The 20,314-nt window shown below is 49.4% G+C and overlaps 1 protein-coding gene across 2 annotated transcripts; it reads right to left on the bottom strand.

Annotated features, from left to right (window-relative positions):
• Nucleotides 1–69: 69 nt before the first annotated feature.
• Nucleotides 70–15,197, bottom strand: LIG3 (DNA ligase 3). Of its 2 annotated transcripts, none has more exons than XM_071448177.1 (20): nucleotides 15,055–15,197; nucleotides 14,240–14,787; nucleotides 13,641–13,757; nucleotides 12,592–12,789; nucleotides 12,066–12,217; nucleotides 11,000–11,166; nucleotides 10,302–10,379; nucleotides 10,040–10,208; nucleotides 9,056–9,211; nucleotides 8,503–8,634; nucleotides 7,686–7,765; nucleotides 7,189–7,276; nucleotides 6,218–6,295; nucleotides 5,845–5,968; nucleotides 5,395–5,537; nucleotides 4,600–4,674; nucleotides 3,249–3,395; nucleotides 2,051–2,225; nucleotides 1,289–1,380; nucleotides 70–592 (listed from the first exon to the last, which is right to left on the bottom strand). In XM_071448177.1, the coding sequence occupies exons 2-20, from the start codon at nucleotides 14,766–14,768 to the stop codon at nucleotides 356–358; spliced, it is 2,937 nt and encodes a 978-aa protein (XP_071304278.1). In that variant the 5' UTR covers nucleotides 14,769–14,787; nucleotides 15,055–15,197; the 3' UTR covers nucleotides 70–355. The 2 variants fall into 2 exon arrangements, with proteins under 2 accessions (XP_071304278.1, XP_071304279.1); XM_071448178.1 differs by having other exon boundaries at nucleotides 70–589.
• Between the last annotated feature and the right edge of the window lie 5,117 nt (nucleotides 15,198–20,314).

Here is a 20,314-nt window from a genome sequence, read left to right as displayed (position 1 = left end):
CGGAGTTGCTGCTCTGTTCTCCTGAACAGGAAGAGAAGAACCTTTGGAAAATAAGTCCTGACAGCAAAGGAGAAGCTGCTTCAGTTTTATTTATCTATAAAAATACCCAAACTTTAAAAACCCAAGGAGACTAAACCAGCACCTGGATAAGGGTGGTGGTCTACGGTATGGGCAGGAAATGGGATTCAGCAGTGACATTTCTTCAGAGAGCTTTTTAAATTCATTCCATAGGGCTGCTCTGGATCGCTGTAGCTACTGAGGGCACTTCCTGTCTCTCCACCCCTCCATGGAGGGAGGGATCTCCCGTTCCCTCCCCTCCCCACTCCCACTGCCTGTGCCAGCACTGCCCCCTGTGCTAGCACGGCGCCACCAGCCGGCGCTTCCGGATGCACTCCCAGATCCACCTGGGAGTCACCCGCTGCGCCCCGGGGTTGTCATCAATGTCCCCAAGCACGTGGGTGGCCGAGGCTGTGTCAAACTCCTCCACCAGGTCCCCGTCGAAGGCGATGAAGTAGCGGCGGATCCGCGCAAAGTCCGGCACCGAGGGCGCCAGGTACAGCTTCACCCCCGTGAAAATGTCCAGCAGGGGCTGCTGGGGAGGAAACAGAGCTTGGGCAAAGCATTCCTTGGAATGGAAATGGAGCTTGGGCAAAGCATTCCTTGGAATGGAAATGGACACAGGCATAGGCATGGAAATGGACACAGGCATTCCTTGGAATGGAAGTGGACACGGGCATAGGAATGGAAGTGGACACAGGCACTCCTTGGAATGGAAGTGGACAGGTGTCATGGACATATTTTATGAAAAATCTCTTCGCTAGGATTTTTTCTCCTGAGAAGCTGAGAGCCCTCAAAAAAGAAATGTAACCAATGGTTATCTGCTGCTGTGGAATGCAGCAGGTGCATCTGGGATTGGTCTCATGTGGTTGTTTTTAATTAATGGCCAATCACAGCCCAGCTGGCTCAGACTCTCTAGTCAGTCACAAGATTCTATTATCATTCCTTTCTATTCCTTTCAAGTCTTCTGATAGAATCCTTTCTTCTATTCTTTTAGTATAGTTTTAATATATCATTTTCTTATAATATAATATATATCATAAAATAATCAATCAGCCTTCTGAACATGGAGTCAAGATTCTGGTCTCTTCCCTTATCCTGGGACCCCTGTGAACACTGCCACAGACAGGCATTCCTTGGAATGGAAGTGAACACAAGCATTCCTTGGAATGGAATGAACAGACCACAGCTGCCCCAGCCTCCTCCACCCCACCATGGCTGCTGTCTGTACCTTTTTTCCATTGTCCTCCATCTCAGATGCTTTTCTCTTCTCCCCTCGTCTCTCCTCGGATTTTTGAGGGGATCCAATGACTCCTTTGCTGTCTAAAAACAAAATTTTTTTTTGTTCATGCATGTGCTCTGTCCAGATACTGGTTGTGTATTAATGTTGGGGGAAAGAGTAAACAGCAGAAGGGAAAAGTTGCCTCCCCTTTCTGGAAAATCCCTGAACTACTCTCACTAGTGAGACCCATTTTTCTACTGGAAATGGTGTGGGGCAGCCTCCTGCCCCATTCCCAGGCTGCTGCTGCCACCTGCCCTCCATGCTGTCCCCACTCTGTCCTCTGTGCCACTGCTCAGCAATCTGCTTCATGTTCCAGCTCAATTCACCAGGAAATCACCTCCAGCCACATGTCCCTTTACACACACAAATTCCATCCAAATCAAATTAAACACTGGCTCATGGCCAACAGTCTCACACCCAAGGGCTGTGACCTGCACAAATGGGAGCAGTGAACACCAACCTGAACAGCATCATCAGAGCTGTTTCCATCCCTCTTTTCCCAATCCCAGGACATCTCAGAGCTGTGGCTACTCAATTCATACAGGGCCAAAGCAAGGATCTGAACAGCTCTGCCCATTATCCCTGAGATCCATGTGAAGGGGGGATCATCAAGCCTCTCACAGAGGGCAAGGGCCCAGAGCCAGCCTGCCCCAAGCACAGAGGACACAGCCCCAGGCTCCTTCCTGAAAGCACCATCACCTTACACCTTACCTTCTGCCTTCTGGGCTTTTGCAGGTGACTTGCTTGGGGGACTCTTAATACTGCTGTGAGGGGTGGAAGACCTGGAATTCCCATCATTCTCTCCACTGCTGCCAGCTGTGGACTCATCTTCCTCCCCAGCTGTAACACTGAAATCAGCCTTCTCCTTGGAGAGCTGGTACAGCTCCTGCCCAGAGAAACAGCACACATCATGTCTGACACTGGAGATGAGCTGTGAAGCACAGACTACTCTGGTGTTCTCCCCCTGAAGTGTTTGCTCAAAAGCCTTTTCTTCCTGCACCCCTCTGCAGCCATTTTCCTGTCCCAGCTCCCTGCATTCCACCCCTCTCCTGGCATTCAGGGAAGCCACACAGGGAGGAGCAAAAGCCACATCCACATCATCTGCAACAGAGCAAGAGCCTGAAGGATGAGCAGTGCCCAGTGCTCACTGTGAGAAGGGCCCATCTGCAGAGGGGTTTTTGTTCCTCTCTCCTCCCCACGGGGATCCTGGCAGGCCCTGGGGGCTGCATCACTCCTGCTTTCCATGGCACAGCAGCCCTGGCAGCTGCTGCCAGCCAGAAACTGCAGCACAGAGCTCCCCCAGGGCTGGCACTGGGGTGGCTGCAGCCCAGGGGTCATGGCCAGTACCACTTGGCCCCTGTGCCCCAGGATACCCACAGGCACTTCCCAAATGCCTCTCCCAGTCTCAGCAAGTGATGGGAAACTGAGTGAGCATGGAGAGAACAAAGGTCTGCCCAAGGAGGTGGTGAAGTCATTGTCCTTGGACATGTTTAAAAAAAGCCTGGATGTGGCACTCAGTGCCATGGTTTAGCTGCTGAGCAGGTGTTAGGTCATAGGTTGGACCTGAGGACCTCAAAATGTTTTTTCCAACAGAGTTCATTCTGTGGTCACCTCTGAGGAAGGCAACTCCTCACCCTGCCACAGGAGCTGATGGAACCAACTGCCCACAGAGGCTTCTCTGACTGCTCAAGGGGCCTGAGAGCCTCCAGCAGAGCAACCCAGCCCGAGCCTGGCACGAAGGGAAAAGGGAAGGTGCCACGACAGGCAGCAGGTGCCTTCAGTGCATGCTGTGATTTGCAGCAGGTGCCTTCAGTGCATCTGTGATTTGCAGCAGGTGCCTTCAGTGCATGCTGTGACCTGCCTGAAGCTCAGCCTGGTGCCAGGAGCTGCAGGGGCCCTGCTGACCCACCTTGAGCTGCTGCAGGTTGGTGGCTGTCTGCCAGTCCTTGTCATCCCGGATGCGGGTGCAGCGCGGGAAGCGGATGGAGATCCCGTCAGCCGTGTGCGCCTCGGCCTTGGAGAACTCGGCCCCCGTGATCTCCCACACCGGGGCTTTCTGAGCACAGGGAGGGAGGAAACCAGGGAGGAAACCATGTCACACCCAGTGCTCCCTGAGAGCCACCTGAGGGAGCCATGTCACACCCTGTGCTCCCTGAGAGAGCCATGTCACACCCTGCGCTCCCTCAGGGGCCATGTCACACCCAGTGCTCCCTGAGAGCCACCTGAGAGAGCCATGTCACACACCCTGTGCTCCCTCAGGGGCCATGGCACACCCTGTGCTCCCTCAGGGCCCATGGCACACCCTGTGCTCCCTCAGGGCCCATGGCACACCCCTGTGCTCCCTCAGAGCCACCTGAGAGAGCCATGTCACACCCTGTGCTCCCTGAGAGAGCCATGTCACACCCTGTGCTCCCTCAGGGGCCATGGCACACCCCTGTGCTCCCTCAGAGCCACCTGAGAGAGCCATGTCACACCCTGTGCTCCCCCAGAGCCACCTGAGGGAGCCATGTCACACCCTGTGCTCCCTCAGGAGCCATGGCACACACCCTGTGCTCCCTCAGGGGCCATGTCACACCCTGTGCTCCCTCAGGGGCCATGTCACACCCTGTGCTCCCTCAGGAGCCATGGCACACACCCTGTGCTCCCTCAGGGGCCATGGCACACCCTGTGCTCCCTCAGGGGCCATGGCACACCCTGTGCTCCCACAGGAGCCATATCACACCCTGTGCTCCCTCAGGGGCCAGCTCAGAGAGCCTCACCCCCACTCAGTCTCCACCCCAGCACAGCTCCATGTACACAAAGTGACCTTCCTGGTCACCTTTGCTGTTCAAACTACTTCTTCTCTAAGCCTTCACTGACACAAAATGCCAATTTCTGAGCACACCTTCTCCTTCAGGCATACAGAGCATACTGACACATTCCCTACAGCAACAGCAACTTTTGGGTTGCAGTTGTGTTTCAATGCTTTAAAGTCAGATTTCTCATATCTCAAATTTAAAGTAAGCTCACTTCTGGAAGGGATTTAATGCACAAGAATTTTTCCCAAAACTGCTGCAGGTGTGATTTCTTCATGAAGCTCTTAGCCTCAAATGCACCTGCAAGATTGAGAGATAAAAACTTGTGCTTAATTTCCCATTCCAACTATGAAGATTTATTTTGTAACACAGACAACTTCTAAGTTGTCCTTTTAATGGATTTATAGAAGATTGCAGAATAAGGGCTGGGAAATGTTAAATGTGAAATGATAGGAGAGTACTTACCTTTGGATCTGGGACAATGAAGTCTGGGTAGTAGATTTTGTTAATTTTTAGCCACCTTGGAATTTTACTAGGATCCTGTTAATTAAAAGCAAAAAATTCACATTATTGACACTTATCATCATATACAAACCTAATTTTACAACAGAAACTGCTGAAACACAACCTAGAAGTAGATCAGCACAGAGGTATTACATTGCCTTTGCATGGATGGAACTTGCACTGATCTGCAGCCATTGCTCTCATCTAGAAAATCACAAGTATTGCCTGAAACACAGCCCTCAATTCCTGTCATTTTGTGTGTGAAACAAGAACAGTTGCTCCAATAGTGATTCATGTACAATTACCTTTTTTTTTTCAAGATTCTACAACCTTGATGCAAATGGCCTTCAGGATGTCAAGGTAATATTAAAATTCAGCTGTTTATTTGTCCAGTGTTGAAAAGCAAGATAAATCACTGACAGAAATCTTAACTCCAACCCCAGGTTATGGAGCCACAGACCAGAGTCTGACTGAGCATTTCCCTCCCACAGCCCCATCTAGTGACTGCCTTTGCCAATCACAACGTGCCCAAAAATCCAGATGAAAAATTGGGATCTTCCCAACAAAACCTTGTCCTAGCAGGAAACAGATGGTGCCTGGCTTCCCACTCAGTGTCTGGGTACAGATCCCAGCAGTGCCTGCTGCAGGAGCTGGCTGCTCTGACACCTCACTTGTGTCAAGTGGCTGATGAGCTTTAACTCTGATTCATTCCTGCCTCAGCACCTCCAGGGCAGCTGAGCATCCCTTGGCTCTCACCTTGCTGATCTTCACCATGTCCAGCTCTGTCTGCAGACGTGCCAGGGTGGCGTCATCATGGCCACCAGAGCACTTGGTCACCGTGCACCACTTCTCACTCTTGGGGTCATAGCAGCCCATGAGGAAGATGGACATCATCCCACCTGCACAGGACAGCAGGGCTCACACCTTGCACAGGACAAGCCACAGCTCTTCTGAGCCAAAACCCTTTCGTGGCTTTGGGGCCTGGGCTTGTGATGGTTGCAGGGCCACTCACAAAGCTGAGCAGAGCCCCTGCACTGTGCAACAGTCCAGCCCAACACCTCCAGCTCTGGAGCCACAGCAAGGACCTGATGGGCTGCAGCAGATAATCACTGCTGCAGCCACCCTCATGCTGGAGGCCTGGAACAGGAAAACTCTGGGAGTTCCTTGAGCAGACAGAGCTCTGACTTAAGCCAACTCCAGACCTACCTTTACTGCCTTGTCCATAGAAAGCCCCCAGCACCACCAGGTCAGCAGTGTCAGCCATTGCCCCCTCGTTGAGATAATCCTTCTTCACCTTCAGCCAGTGGCGTTTCCCTGGCTCATAATTACCCTGTGCAAGGGAAGGCAGAGCCCCCTCAGAGAGATCCCCTGGTGAGCAGCACCTCCTCAGTCAGCCCTGGCGTTTACCCAGCTCAGCAGCTCCTGAGCACAGCAGGAGCAGCAGCTTGGACTGGGTGTTAGCACTGAGAGGAACCCAGAGATGCTTCTGGAATGCTCAGTGTGTGATTCTGCCTCAGAGCTGACTGTTGTCATTCCCAAATTCCCAGGTGACACCAGTACAGAGTGAAGGGGAACTTGCCTTTATGTCCTTCAGCACCAGCCCTTCCAGCCCCTCGCGGATGACCCGGGTGATCATGTCTGCCAGATCTGAAGCTTTCTGCAAAGGAGAGGGACCATGCTTAGCTCAGGACTCTAAAAAGGGCTGAGCTCTTCAGGCTTTGTGTTTGGAGCAGTGGGGCACCAAACTCAAAGCAGCTGCAGAGAGAGGAAGAGGTACTTTCACAACAGTTTTCAAAAGAGGATCCTGTAAATGGATAAATCTTCTCTTTGCTGCACACCCAGTGACTAAGCTGGGAATATGTCCCAAAAAGAGAAGGTTTGTCTGGTTAAAAAATACCCCTCAGAGACGTGGCTGCCCCACTGGCTGTGTCCCCCAGTATGTCCCAAGTCAGATTTGCTCAGCCAGCAGTGCCTGCTTCCTTCTCCACCCAACTGCCTTGGGACCTGTGAACCACCTTCTGCCCAAAATGTCCAAGCATTCTCCACCAAAGCCAAGGTGCCACAGAAATCAGCAGCAATGGGGAAAAATAATGGGACATCAGGCTTGTGCATAATCAAAGGAAAATCCCAGCATGCTGCTGCCTAAATGCAGATTTTAGCAGCCAGAATGTCTCAGGGCTGTGTGGCATTTGAAGATGCCAGTTTGGGAAGTGGCACAGTCTGGCTCCCTTCAATCAGGCTGCAGTCACAGCTCTGCACTGCACAGCACACAATGAGTGACAGCAGGATTTAACTCCTCCTAACAGGGTCAGAGTGACAATGGCTGCAAAATCATTAACAAGCCAGGAAACCTGAGGTATGCAAGTTAAGATTATACTGAAGGGGTTGGGGCCAGGAAAAAATGGGAATACAATGTTGGCTCAAGAAACCTTGCACACAGAGCAGAAGGAGAACCATTTTGCCAGGGTGAATTTGCAGAGTTAATCATAAAAAAAAAAAAGCCAAGTGCTGGAGGAGCAGGTCAGGGTGGTAGGGGCACTCTGGACTCACTGTGACATGTTTCATCTCTGAGAACAGGATCCTGTTGGGGATCTCCACCATGTTGTCGTGGAGGAACTTGCGCCGTTCACAGAGGGGCCTAGAGCAGGGCATGGACAGTGAGGGACAAGCACCAATCCCAACAGGAACATTGAAAAAAGCTGCTGAAGTCATTAAATCATCCTGGAGAGCTCCAGAGAGGACACCCAGTTCTTACTTTCCTCCAGGAAGTGACAGGATGGAAACTCCCATGTTAACAGTGTGTTGAGAGGATGTGAGATGAGCAGCTGAGATGCAGCTGATCCCAATATTTTGGAGAGCAAGAGGAACTGCACAGAACAAACTCCTTGGCCCAGCAAGGTCCCTCCCATGCTGCCCTGATTTCCCAGTGAGTGGCCAGTCTGACAGCCCAGGTGAACTGGTCTGTCTGCATTAGTGGGGTTTTCCAGCCCAGGTTTTGCAGTTCATCCCAAGAAACCAGGCCAGCCACTCTGCCCTGGCAGCCATACCTGTCCATCAGGCTGATGTCATTGAAGTAGATGCAGTCAAACACAAACAGGCAAACGTTGGCATCCTGGAAAGCAGCTTTCTGAAATACAATTAAAACAATTCTGCAGGCACAGCAAACAGTTTTAGCAAAGTAATAAAAGGATGGATTTTAATCTCTGTAATATTTTAGGTATGATAAGCTTATACCTCTTTTAAAAGAAGCATTCTGAGAATTCAGATTTACACTGAATGTGTCCAAGCACAAGCTGAGAACATAAAAAAAATGTTCATTTCCCAGGAATGGGAAATAATGCGAAAAATATTAATGGTTTTGGGCAATGCAACATCTGTCACTGCTGCTGCAAAAAACCCACCACATTTCTACAGAGAGCAGATTAATGGCTACTTTTAACTAAAGCACTTATAGTTTAATTTTCATTTTCCTGTCCTTTTCCTCACCCCCATTCAGTCTAGACACAAGCACTACATAACATTTGCATGGAATAATCACTGCCTCCCTGTGGTCCCCTAGGCTGCCATACATTGCTCAAGCTATGAGAAACAATGACAGAATTGTAACATTTTTCAAAGATTTTTTTAGTGTTATTGAAATTAAGTTCTGTTAATGGCCTGCCAGGGATCAGTTAATATCAAATCTAAAGTATTAGAGCAGTAGCTTTTCAATATCAGCCTTCTCAATAATCTTATTTTTTTTTCCCCAGATGCTCTAACAAGCACCAGAGCTCTGAAATTATCCTGTGATAACAGATTGTGTTTAAGTCAGCAGTGTAACATCCTCCAAACACAAAAACCATTTTTATTTAATTTTGTTTTTACCTTGTGCACACCAAGAGTCCCAAAAGGAAGTGGCTTGCCAGTTTTATTGTCAATCAGGAGAACTTCTGAATCCAGAATCATACTTTGCCCACCAGGGAAAGCCTGGGGGATGAAATCCTTAAAATGGGCTACCTTGGGAAAAGAAAAAAAAAACAAAAAAGGAAAATAACTGGCTGAAGAGAGAGATTCACCCCAATGCAGGTGTTCTCTCCACAAGTACATAAGGCACATGGGGCACATCTGCACTTCTATGGTACCCACAGCAGTCTGCAAGTAGAAAAGTGAGGCTTTAATAAACAGAACCAAGTCACCCAACTGGCAGCAAGGCTCCCAAAATGCAGTGAATAGAGAGGATTCTACAGCAGACAGATGAAATTTAATTCCAAGCTCTTAATGTGCACCAGAATTAAATTATTCGTTTTAAGTGTTGCTTTTCCCCATTCTACCCACCTATATAAATTAGGAATGAGAAGGAAATCTCCTTGCCTATAGAAGGAAACTTGGGAATGCAGAGGAGCTGGCACAAGGGGGGAGGCAGTGCCCAGGTGCTTACTTTGTGGGGGAGCACAGGCTTGAGACTCCTGCTGAAGTAGCTGAAGTGATCCCCATTCTTGTGCACCTGCACGCGCTCGCCGTCGTACTTGATCTCGGCGTACATCCCGTTGGGACACTTCTTCATGGCATACTCGATGGACTTGCAGGCCTCAGCCTGGGGACAGAGGGGCCAAACCCCAGGGGACACATGGAACATCAAGCTACTCTTAGCCAAGTTCATGGGTGAGCTACAATGAATCCCTTTGTAGAGCTTTTTGTCCAGATTCTCTATTAGTGAGTCCAAGTTTTCCTTAATTATTCACTTACTAATATCTGCATATGCCCAGATAATTACAGCTTTGCAGTGCTTATCCCCTCCAAATGCTTTAAAATGTGCACTGTGCCTTCTGTAGGAGTGTGCTCAGCCCACAAGTAAATATTTAACTCTGCTTTGTTCACACAAAAAGCCAGACTTATTTGAATCTCTAATCCACTGGAAAGCCTACACTCTTTCCAGAGAAAGGATCAACTTCTGCAATGACAGCAAACAAAAAAGATGGAGAGCAAGGCAAGGTTTTAGCTTGGCAGTTACTGAGTATATTGAATACTTGACCTGGTGGTAGGAGATGCTTTCTAAACTGGCATTAAGCAACCCTGAACACTGCACAGCCCCTGCCCTGGCTCCTGAGCCTCCCCAGGTGGGGATTAAACAACCCTGAGCTCTGCACAGAGCCAGCCCACACTGCACAGTCACTGCCCTGCTCCTGCCCCTCCCAGGTGTGGGTTAAATAACTCTGAGCTCTGCACAGAGCCAGCCCACACTGCACAGCCACTGCCCTGCTCCTGCCCCTCCCAGGTGAGGATTAAATAACCCTGAGCCCTGCAGAGCCAGCCCACACTGCACAGCCACTGCCAGCCCACGCTGCACAGCCAGTGCCCTGCTCCTGCCCCTCCCAGGTGGGGTCTCTGTCCGTGCCTGGCTGTCAGGAGGGGCCCAACCTACCAGCATGGGCTGCACTGGGGTCATGAGTGAGGCCTGCACACTCAGGGTCTTCTTCAGCCCTGGCACCTTCTCTGCCTCCTGCTGGTTCTGCAGCACCCTCTCCACCACGTCCTGCAGGTTCCTCGAGGCCTTGAACGCCTCGTAGGCGTTGGGATCCAGAGCGTCCAACCTGCAGGGCATGGAGAGAGGGGGAGCATGGATCAGCCCCAGGGCTGCTGCTGCTGCCTCAGGAAATGAGCATTTCTGGGTTCCTGTCACTTACACGTGCTTTGCTCCAGCATTCATTTTCAAGTCATGCTTAATTAGCCTGATGATGCACTTCAGGTCGTTGCCTGTACACCTGAAGGAGAGAAGATTCAGCAAAGGTGTGAACTGAACTTTGCAGCTGAAAAGAAGAAATTCACCCAAGTCTCTTTAAAAAATGGCCCTCCCTTTGCAGAGGGTTTAACCAATCATGTTAATAGTGACACCTCAGAGACACAAGGGAATATCCAAAAAGCTTTCCAGCATCTTGATGCCAACATTAACTCTGCCTCAGTGTGTACCTTCCAAAATTTACTTCATTAATGCATCAAGAGTAACTGATTAGAAAATCCTCAGCCTCAGATCAACACAAACTGAGCCAGACCAAAAATCTTTGTCTAAATTACTTGAAGGCTTTTCCCAACATGCTTAAGAACAGCAACTCAATTAACAGCTAAGCACCATTAGGGTGTTGTTGCAAATCATTTGTTTGATTGAAGTGTCCTGACAGGCAGGGACAAAGTTCTCTAGCATGAACAAGAGCCATAAAAGCTCTCCACTGCTGTCAAGGTGTCTCAATCACACCACTAACAGCAGCTTACAGATGCTAATTAAGTTCAGTTTCAGTGGCTCGGGATTAATTTTTCACCTACTCCAGCTTGTAGAGAACCACCCCAGTGTTTGGGCAAACCCTCAGAGGCTGATTCCTTCCCTCACCTGCGACTGATCTGCTGCAGGACACTCTGCTGGTCATCCTCCTTGGTGAGCTTGGACAGCTGCATGAGGAACTCATCCACCTCCTGGATGGTCAGGAGGCTCTTGGCTGCTGGGGGACAGGTCTTGCTCTGCTCGAAGAAGATCCGTATGGTCTCAGAAACATCTCCCTGTCTCCAGAAACAAAACCAGGGTGTGGATGAGAGGCATGGCCAGAGAATGGGTTGCCACTGGGGATTCTGCATGGTTCCAGTGAGGATAAAGGACAGGAGTGATGCTGGGATTGCACAAAGAAATTGCAATCAAACACTTAAGGAAGCTGCCACGACACGTAAAGCTGCTCAGCTGTTTAATTTGCCAAGAAAGGTAATTAAGAGTACCAGCATCATCTCATGGCTCTATTTTTCACTGCTTCAGCAGCACAGACCCTTTATTTCCTCGGGATAAATCCACTTGCAAATCCAAGGACATGGGACAGGCTAGTGATGTCACTAGAAGGCAGTACACAGCAAGGCAATGAACAGAGATGAAAAAATTACCATTATTATCTAAATCACCCCTTTTCTGCACCTTGCAGTGAATCAGAGGGTGCACAGTCAATCACCAGCTCCTGTGCACAAGTACTCACTGCACAACTGAGCACCTGCAATTGTAGCAGCTTAATTGTAATAACCAACTGCAGCTGCCAGTGACAGGTCTGTTAATTGAATCCCAGGTTTTGATGTGTGATGGTACAAAAAGAGTAATATAACTCAGTTCTGTAGCAATGTGCCAGACAAAGGAGCTTAGACAAACAGATGCAGCCCACCTTGCCTAGATAATTTTAGTCTTGCTTTCTAAAGCACTGCCAGGTGAATTCTTATCCTGCTTTCCATTTAAACATGATTTTCTACAGGTTCCAGATGGCAGAAAATGCTATGAAAACTGCTAAAGCCAAGGAAAACCAAAATAAATCACCAGCTCCCATTCTAACAGTCAAGCTAAGGAGTAAAAAACCTAAACCATTCCAGAATTTCCATAAGCAAAGAGCTGAACAGCAGAAATTAAGGGAGCTGCTGTCTGCACTCACCTGCTCCAGGTCCCGGACCATTTCTTCCTGGTTGCAGTTAAAAATCCTGCTGAACAGCTTTACAATCTGCTTATCATTCAAGTTGTAAACTATTTTAATGACACCTGGCAACAGCATCTTAATGGTCAGGTATACATCACCATGAAAACCATCTGGAAAAAAAAAACAAAAAAACAAGCACATTATAACAGCGAGGATTTATTATTTTCATGTCCAGGCTCTGGTTGGTTGTGTCCATTTGCATAATCCTGGGAATAAAACCCACAGGTGGGGCTAGTAATTCTTAGGGAAAATAGCCACAATTTGCCTCTAAATTGGGCATCTACAACACCTAAGTGAGGCATTTCTGTCTGAATTTGGTATTTGTAGAGTTCACTTTTCAAAGATTACCTCCACAGCTCAGAAACCACCACAGCACAAGTCTGGGACCACACACAACAACCAGACTTGAATTTCCCCTTTCCTTTTGAGACCAGCATTTGAAGCTGCTTGTGAGAGAGCTGAGAATTCCCAGCTGGAGCCATACCTCCTGCAGATCCCTTCCTGAGGAAGTCCTGGATGATCTGGGTTTTGACATTGTAGCTGGGTTTCTCAGCCACCATGGCGCAGAGCTTGCGGAACTCGCGCAGCAGGCAGTCCTTGTGCTGGGGGTCACACCTGGCTGCAGACAGGCTCGGCTTCTGGGCACACTTTGCAGGAGAATCTTCTGAACTCTTTGGCTTGGCTGCATCAGACACATCACAAGTTGTTTTTGTGACAACACGGAGCAAGTGCTGAAGTTATCTCTACCTGGCAAGGTGGGAACAATCCCAGCGTGCTGGCAAAGCTTCAGAATTAAAATTTATGACTTTTGTAAAAGCCTTCCAACTATTTTTACCCTTCACATTACACCAAAATTTCCTAGATCTTAATTCTACCAGAAAAATATGACTAAATATTGGTGAAAATTAATTTCTCCTTGAAGGTACCTCTGTTTTATCAATATTTTTTCTACTTTATAGACTTTTGCCCTTCAAAGCAAGACATTTCCCTAAGGTAATTTCTAAAATTGGGGGATACATCCCCATCATCCCCTTTTGTCCCCTAACACCAACCCCCTACAGAAGCTGATGTCTTTGGCTGTGTTGTGGCTCTGGGCAGTATGGAGCTCCAGGTATGTGCCAGGTCAGTCAGAGCTCACAGATGGACTGTCCTGCTGGCAGCTGCTCCTCAGGACAAGTTTTCCTTTCCATGAACACAAGTGAGAATCCCTCAGCAGTTTTTTCCAGATTTTGAGCTCCACATGGGATAACTTGAGCCTACAGCTTCACTTTGGCTGCAATGAGCCAATGGATGTAGGGATGGAGTCAGCCTGACAATGTGGATCATGGCAGAACCTTTGTCTCCTTGGGAAAACTGGAAATCCAAACATCTTTCAAGATGTTCTTTCAAGCACTGACAGCTTTTGACAAACCAGAATTAAAACACCTAAATCATCTATAGATAAAAACCTACCAATCTGAGCCAAGCTATAACACCTCTTGATGCAGAGATTAAAAGAAACTGATTTCCCAGAACCAGTTTCTTAATTCTTACCAGAGAATCCAGAGAATTTCTTTGGTGGATCTTTTGTGGTCAGCTGTCCTGTGGCAGTGAGTTTTGCCTGCACTATCACCTTTTTCTTTGGGGTACCTCCAGTCTTGGAATTGGCTTCTGGAAAGCAGAAAGGTTCAAAGAGGCAGTCAGGAATAATCTCATACATTCCTCACCATACTATGTAGCTTACAAAGCAAAAAGCCTTACAAGAAATAGCAATTGGAGGGAAAAAAAAAGAACAAGATGTTTATAAGATAACAGAAGTTAGAATGTGGAATTTATTGAAGATCACAGAAAAAGATGGAAAGAGAAAGTAACTGATGCTTCATCATGGGTTTTATTTGCCCATGAATTAAATCACCCAGCCTTGTCCACAATCAGTTGTGACAAAAGAATCAAGGAGTGTCACTGCAGAAGTGACCATTTCTTCCCTTTCCTACAGGGCTGAGACAGGGATTGGAACAGCACCACACACTTTGTCCCTAAGCCACACAAATAAATCCATGAGGATTTCATGGCAAAGGCACAGCTGGGTGATAACCTCTGGCATAACTTGAGAATAAGGAGAAAAGTGACCCTGGCACTGTCTCATGCCTCACCTGAGATGTACTTGTTGATTGTTTCTTTCTCCTCATCCTGCAGCTCTTCCCACCCTTCCAAGTCTGTGATGTCTTCAATTTTCTTAGTGGTGGCCCGGGCCTTATCCAGCTTCTCAAAGATGCACTTGACATGGTACCACTCCTTCATGTCCCCTCCAGACTCGGTGAAAGGATTTGGAACAATCTTCCCAATGCGCACCATCCCCTTCACGATCTTCTCCTTGCACTTCTTGCAGCCCGCGGTGCCTCGTTTGGCATAGTCCACGCAGTACCGCTGCTCCGCCATGTCCCCGGCAGCCGCGCAGGCCGAGCGCAGCCAGCTGCCCAACAGCAGGGACAGGGGAAACGCGGGCTGCGGGGATGGCACAGGGACGGGCTGGAACAGCAGCTGGCACCAGCACCCGCGCCTGGCTCCGGCACGGCGGGACAACGGCCTGGGCACGGGGAGCTGCGGGCGAGGGCAGAACAGCGCTGTGCCCCTGCCGAGAGCGCGGGCAGCGTGTGACAGCGTCCTGCTGCCCGTGGGCATCCAGTCCGTGCTGAGGGTGCTGCGAGCGACACAGGGGACACTGAGCACCCTCCGCCCGCCGGGACCCCCTCAGCCCTCAGCGTCCCCCCCGGCACCCGCTCCGCAGCGGCCTCCATCGCCCCCGCTCCGCTGCCCCACACCCCGCGCCCTCACGGCCCCCTCATCGCTCCCAGGCCCGCTCCCGCCCCAGCCTCGCCCCGAGGCCGCTTTCCCGCCCTGCCCGCCCCGGCCCGACCACCGGCTTCTCCCACCGCAGCAGGCCCCAGACCGCCCCTCCGCCGCTCACCGAGCTCCTCACGTTGCCGCCATCCCGTCCCCCGCCCCGTCCGGACGCCGGGACCCCCCCCACCCCAGCCCCTCAGGCCGGGGCCGCCGCCTCAGCCGCCACCGCCGGGACACGCGCGCGCCAGCCCGGCTTCCGTAAGGCCACACGCGCGCGTGCGCGGCGCACCGGGCCCCGCCCTTTCCTGCCCGAACAGCGGCCGAGGGGGCGGGCACGCGCAGGCCACGCCCCCTCGGGCCGTCTAGTCCCGCCCCCAGCACGCGCCGGGAGCGTTTTCCCGCCTCGGACGCGGCTGAGGCGGCACCGGGAGCGCGCCCGGGGCCGGAAAAGGTCCGTGCCCTCAGGCGGCACCGGGAGCGCGCCAGGGACCGTGCCCTCAGGCGGCTCTGGATCCGTGCCCTAGGGCGACACCGGGGCAGCGCCTGGGGCCAGGGAAGGTTGGCACCGGGTCCGTGCCCTGAGGCGGTGCCGGGACAGCAGTTGGGGTGATGGAGGGTCTGTGCCCTGCAGTAGCTCCGGTCTGTGCCATGGGGCAATGAGGATTCTGCACCCTGAGGCAATGCAGGGTCTCTGCCCTCTGGCAGTCCCAGGTCCATGCCCTGAGGTGATGGTTGGTCCCCACCACAGGGGTGACTCCACTGCAGCAGCGTGCCCTGCCCTGAGGTGATGATGTATTCCCAACCTCCCAAAGTTGGCTTTTCCAGAGCACTGCACCAAGCTGAGGGAGGTGTGAGCCCTGTTCCTGGCTGAACCATGCTAGCTCACCAAGAGTGCTCACCAACAGCTTTGAGGTGCTGTTGGATCACCTGGCCATAGAAACGGTCCCTCCAAGAGTTCTAACGCTGTGTTTGTGCACTGAGCCACTGCCTCATCCCTCATGAAGCTGCCCCTTCAGGAGTGCTGTGCCATGTTGGTGCAGGTTTGAGATGCTGCCATGTAACCCCACATTCCTCTTCACAGAGAAAAGCAAGGCACAATTCTTCCCAAGAATATTTCTGGGATTCACATTCTCTGAACCTCAGAGAAAGAAAACACAATTCTTATCACTTGCTGTGCCTGTGTTTGTGCAAAAGTAGAATGCAATATGGAGATTGTTTACCCAAAGTGATGGTGTTTTGTTTTCTTGGCCTATCAGGGCCAAGTGTGTGTGTGTGTGTGTGTCAGGACTGTTGGCTGACAGTCATGAGATTCAGAGCAGTTTTGCGCAGAATAGATTCAGTTTTAGATGTACAGAATAATAAAGTAATTAATTAGCCTTCTGATATCAATGGAGTCAGATGCATCATTCTCCCTCCCCTCGTCGAGGTTCCCTGAAAATTCGATACTGCCATGTCACCTGGGCCCTGAGTACCTGCACAGGCCTGAAGTGCTGCCCTATAACCTCCTGAAATTGTCCTTTGCACTGTGTTTGTGTGGGTTTGAGGGGCTGCTGCACCACCCCAGGCTCCTGAGAACAGCCCTTCATCCCAGTCCAGGTAACACACACCTGCAGCTGGCTCTCTGCTGATGGCAGCCACCCCTGTTCCTCTGATGGAAGTGCTGTTGTGCTGTGCCAGGAGGCTGCTGAGGAGGCTGGAATGGATGCAGCACACAGCTCCACTGGATTCCTGCCTTCATCCATGGAGAGGATGCTGTTTGGGCTGACATGGCCAAGTCTCTGACCTGCTTTGCTGTACCTCAAAGGCAGAGTATGAGAAATAAGGTACAGAATTTGCTTCCCCAGCCACATATCTGTCTTTTTGCTGGCCTCCAGCTGGTTGCAAAGCAAGCCACAGGCAGTCTTCTCTTCTTCCCAGCACATCAAACAAACCACACTGTTTGGAGCTGGGAGTGAGTGTAACAATTGTATCTAGTCACAAAACTGGGATGAAATCTGACATAGGCATTTCTGATCACTGGGATCTGGCTGTGAACAGACAGTCTACATTCATTTGCAATATTTCACATTGCAATATTTACTCACAGACAATGCATTCATTCAATCCATGACCTCAGGGTGGAAATGCACCTTCCTGTCCCTCACTGCCCAGAAGTGGAGGAAACCCCAAAACCAAAGAGACAAACAGGCTCCCCCAACCAAATCCAGCTGGGAGCTTTGAGTCACAGAAGAGGAATTGCAGAAGGATTCAGAGTGCTCTTCCTGCTATGGACTTTATGTGGAAGGCACTGGGATTTTAGAGGAGAAGAAAACAAAACCCAGGTAAAGATGAGGTGTAAGATGCTGTGATGTGCAGTGTTCAGACAGAGCCTGCTGGGAGCACATGGCCCCATGGTGAAATCTCCCATTCATTGATGAAAGAGACATAAAGGCAAGGGCTGACACTGCAGCACTTCATGATCAGGTTAAAATAATATATAATGAATAATAATATACAAGAAATAGCAATATATAATAAAGAATAATATATGACAAATAAGGCAGCTGAGCAACCTGGCAGTGGTGGGATCTGCTTCCCTAACTCTGTGTAAGAGTCAGCTAAATGAGCCAAACTCATTTTAGCAGATGACTAAAGGCAGAGCCTTCAGTCAGCAGAGAAACGTTTCAGAGGCCTCAGTGAGGGTGAGATGAATCGCTCCTGGCTCTTTTCAGCCTGCAGGGGGTGTGGATGGCAGCAGGGACAGGAGGGGAGTAGGAGGCTGCCCCTCTGCAGAGTGGTGCAGGGACCGGAGATTGATGGCCCGGCAGTGAGACATGCAGCGAGCACAGGCAGGTGGCAGAAGGCTGCCACGAGAAACCGGGAGTTTTAGATAAATTTCCTCTCTGAGAAACACACACAACTGCTGTTTGGTTGTTTTGGAGAGGCCTGGGAATAACAGCAGCAAAGCTGGTGCACTATTAATGCCAGCTCTCCTCCTCTTGAGCAGGAGATGAAGACTCTGCAGCCTGGAGCAATAATTCTGCTGATTTTCTAATGTGGCTCCAAAGGAATTGGTGGAAAGTTGAGCCTTGATTCTTCATAGAATCCCAGAATGGTTTGGGTTGGAGAGGACCTTAAAGCTCATGCAGGTCTGCCCCCTGCCATGGGCAGAGACACCTCCCACCATCCCAGGCTGCTCCAAGCCCTGTCCAGCCCAGCCTTGAATGCTTCCAGGGATGGGGCAGCCACAGCTTCTGTGGGCACCTTGTGCCAGGGCCTCCCCACCCTCACAGGGAACACTTTCTTCCCAATATTTGCTGTAAATCTACCCTCTTCCATTTTGATCTTGTTATCTTTTTTGTGGCTAACAGCTCTGAGATGGCATTAAGAAGTGATAAGAAAGTTTCAAGTGGCCTATCAGGCCCTGATTTTGGTCCTTGCTCCTAGATGTTCCCTGCAAGCACTTTCTTCCCCTGAAATTGCAATGTGAATCCACTTTTGTTATTGTGGGTGGGAAGGTTTGCAAGGGGAATAAATAAAATTACTTTGGGTTTTAGAGTCTTGTTGAAATAAACTCCTCCAACTCCCCCTTTGGCCAGATGTACCTTCCAACAGCTCTGAGTAGAACAATATATCCAGTGAATATATCCACAAAACCACAGGACACTGAGTTCACTGAGGGAAAACCAGGAGACAAATCCCTGCTGCTTAGCAGAGAATCAGGGAGAAATCACTGCTGGAGTCTCCCTTGGTAGCAAATACAGGAATTGCTGAGCTGAGCCTCTTAACATAATGTGCTCTCTATGTAGAAGGCAGCAGTGACAGAGCAGCAGAGAGCCCCCAGGAAAGCAGAACTCTGTTTTAAGTAGTTTATTCCAGTAATACCAAGAAGATAATGCCCAAAAATTCAGATTTAAATGTTTAAGTCTGTCCTTGCTTAAGTAAAGAGGCCATCAGGAGTTCTGTCAGGAATTAAGATATATGTGAAAGCAAAATAATGGTCTCAAGTTTTGCTTTTAGGGTTTTTCCTCAGTGTTAAGAAGCAAAAAAACCCAAATGTAGCTTCATCTTAAGCTAGGGTTGGAAATAGTTCATAAAAAAAAGTTCACCTTGTCCACATCTTCTAGGAATATCTTAAATTAATGGAGTTTGAACTAAAATTAAAGTTTCCTTGCAAGACTTCTGTCAGAGTTATATTCCAATGAATCCAATCTTCTTGGTACTGAGAAAATGTCTGAAATCTCACTAAAATCAAATAAAAGGAGGGAGATATTTAGAATTTTAATAACCCCAATGAACAAATATATCTCCTTCTCTGGCTGCTAAAGAAGATACTGAATCTGTACATGTGGTTTTATTAAAATACAAGCGATAAGAGAAATGGAAAAGATTATAGGAAACAGACATATATACACAAAATACATTTGGCAAAAAGGGAAGGCATGTCAGTTAAATAACAGATCAAGAATCCTGTAAAATGGATTTGTAGAGCTCAGTATTAGTTGCTTATTTGCATTTATGTTCCTTGGTAAGTCTGACTTTAGGAAGGGCTTGGAAAGGAGAAGCTCCATGGTCCAGTCTGAAGGGATTTGCACTGTTTTGGTTGGAGAAGTGGCTTGCAAGGCTTCCTTCTGCCTTGTGTGGGGGTGGAGAGTTGGAGCTGGGTATAACAGGAATTAAATCTCTTACAAGCCTCTTTCTGCTCCCTCAGTTTGGTGGGGAAAGGGGAGAATATAACCAGTTGTCAGTTTAGAAAACAATTTGCTGTTCTTCAGGTCCCAGCTCTGGGAACAGTGAGAGGGATTGGATGTGATCTAAGGTGTAACAGTGAAAATCTGAGGGAATCTCAGAGGAACAGCTGTTCCCTGCTGCAGGGCATGGACCAGGTGTTCCCAAAGAGATTCACCTTTCCTTCCCTCCTGTTCTGCTCTCCAGGGCCTGCCGTGATTCAGCGCCTGTGACACGGAGCCACGGAGCTCCTCTGCATCCCTGCTCCCATTGCAGTGACATCCCTGCCTAGGGCAGTGACAAAAAGATGACAATGAATGTGGTGTTATCCTAAAATTGGTCTCTGCAGCCCTCTGTGGAGGAGACAGTTTTGGAATGTGAACTTTGTCCTTTATTCCAAACATGGCAAAAGTCTCTCTCTGCCCTCCCTCTCACCACATCTCAGCTGTCTTTTTGAGGGAAAATTTTGACATTTGCTACGTGGACATTAGGAATATCAGAGTGCAGAAAAACAAATGGGAAATTTGTCATTTCTAGTGCGGATTGCCCAAAGAGTCATTTAACAGCCACCAAAATAAAAATGTGTCAGATATTTCCAAAGGCACTGAGGAGATGCTCATGCTCATTTGCTATTAATACTAACGAGAAGTGAGTGTCCAAATCACTTGGACAGGTTT

The sequence above is a fragment of the Agelaius tricolor genome, unplaced genomic scaffold (genome assembly GCF_023055355.1).
Source record: "Agelaius tricolor isolate 1412-34295 unplaced genomic scaffold, bAgeTri1.0.p SCAF_25, whole genome shotgun sequence".
NCBI classification, from domain to species: domain Eukaryota; kingdom Metazoa; phylum Chordata; class Aves; order Passeriformes; family Icteridae; genus Agelaius; species Agelaius tricolor.
This window is presented reverse-complemented; position numbering and strand designations above follow the sequence as displayed.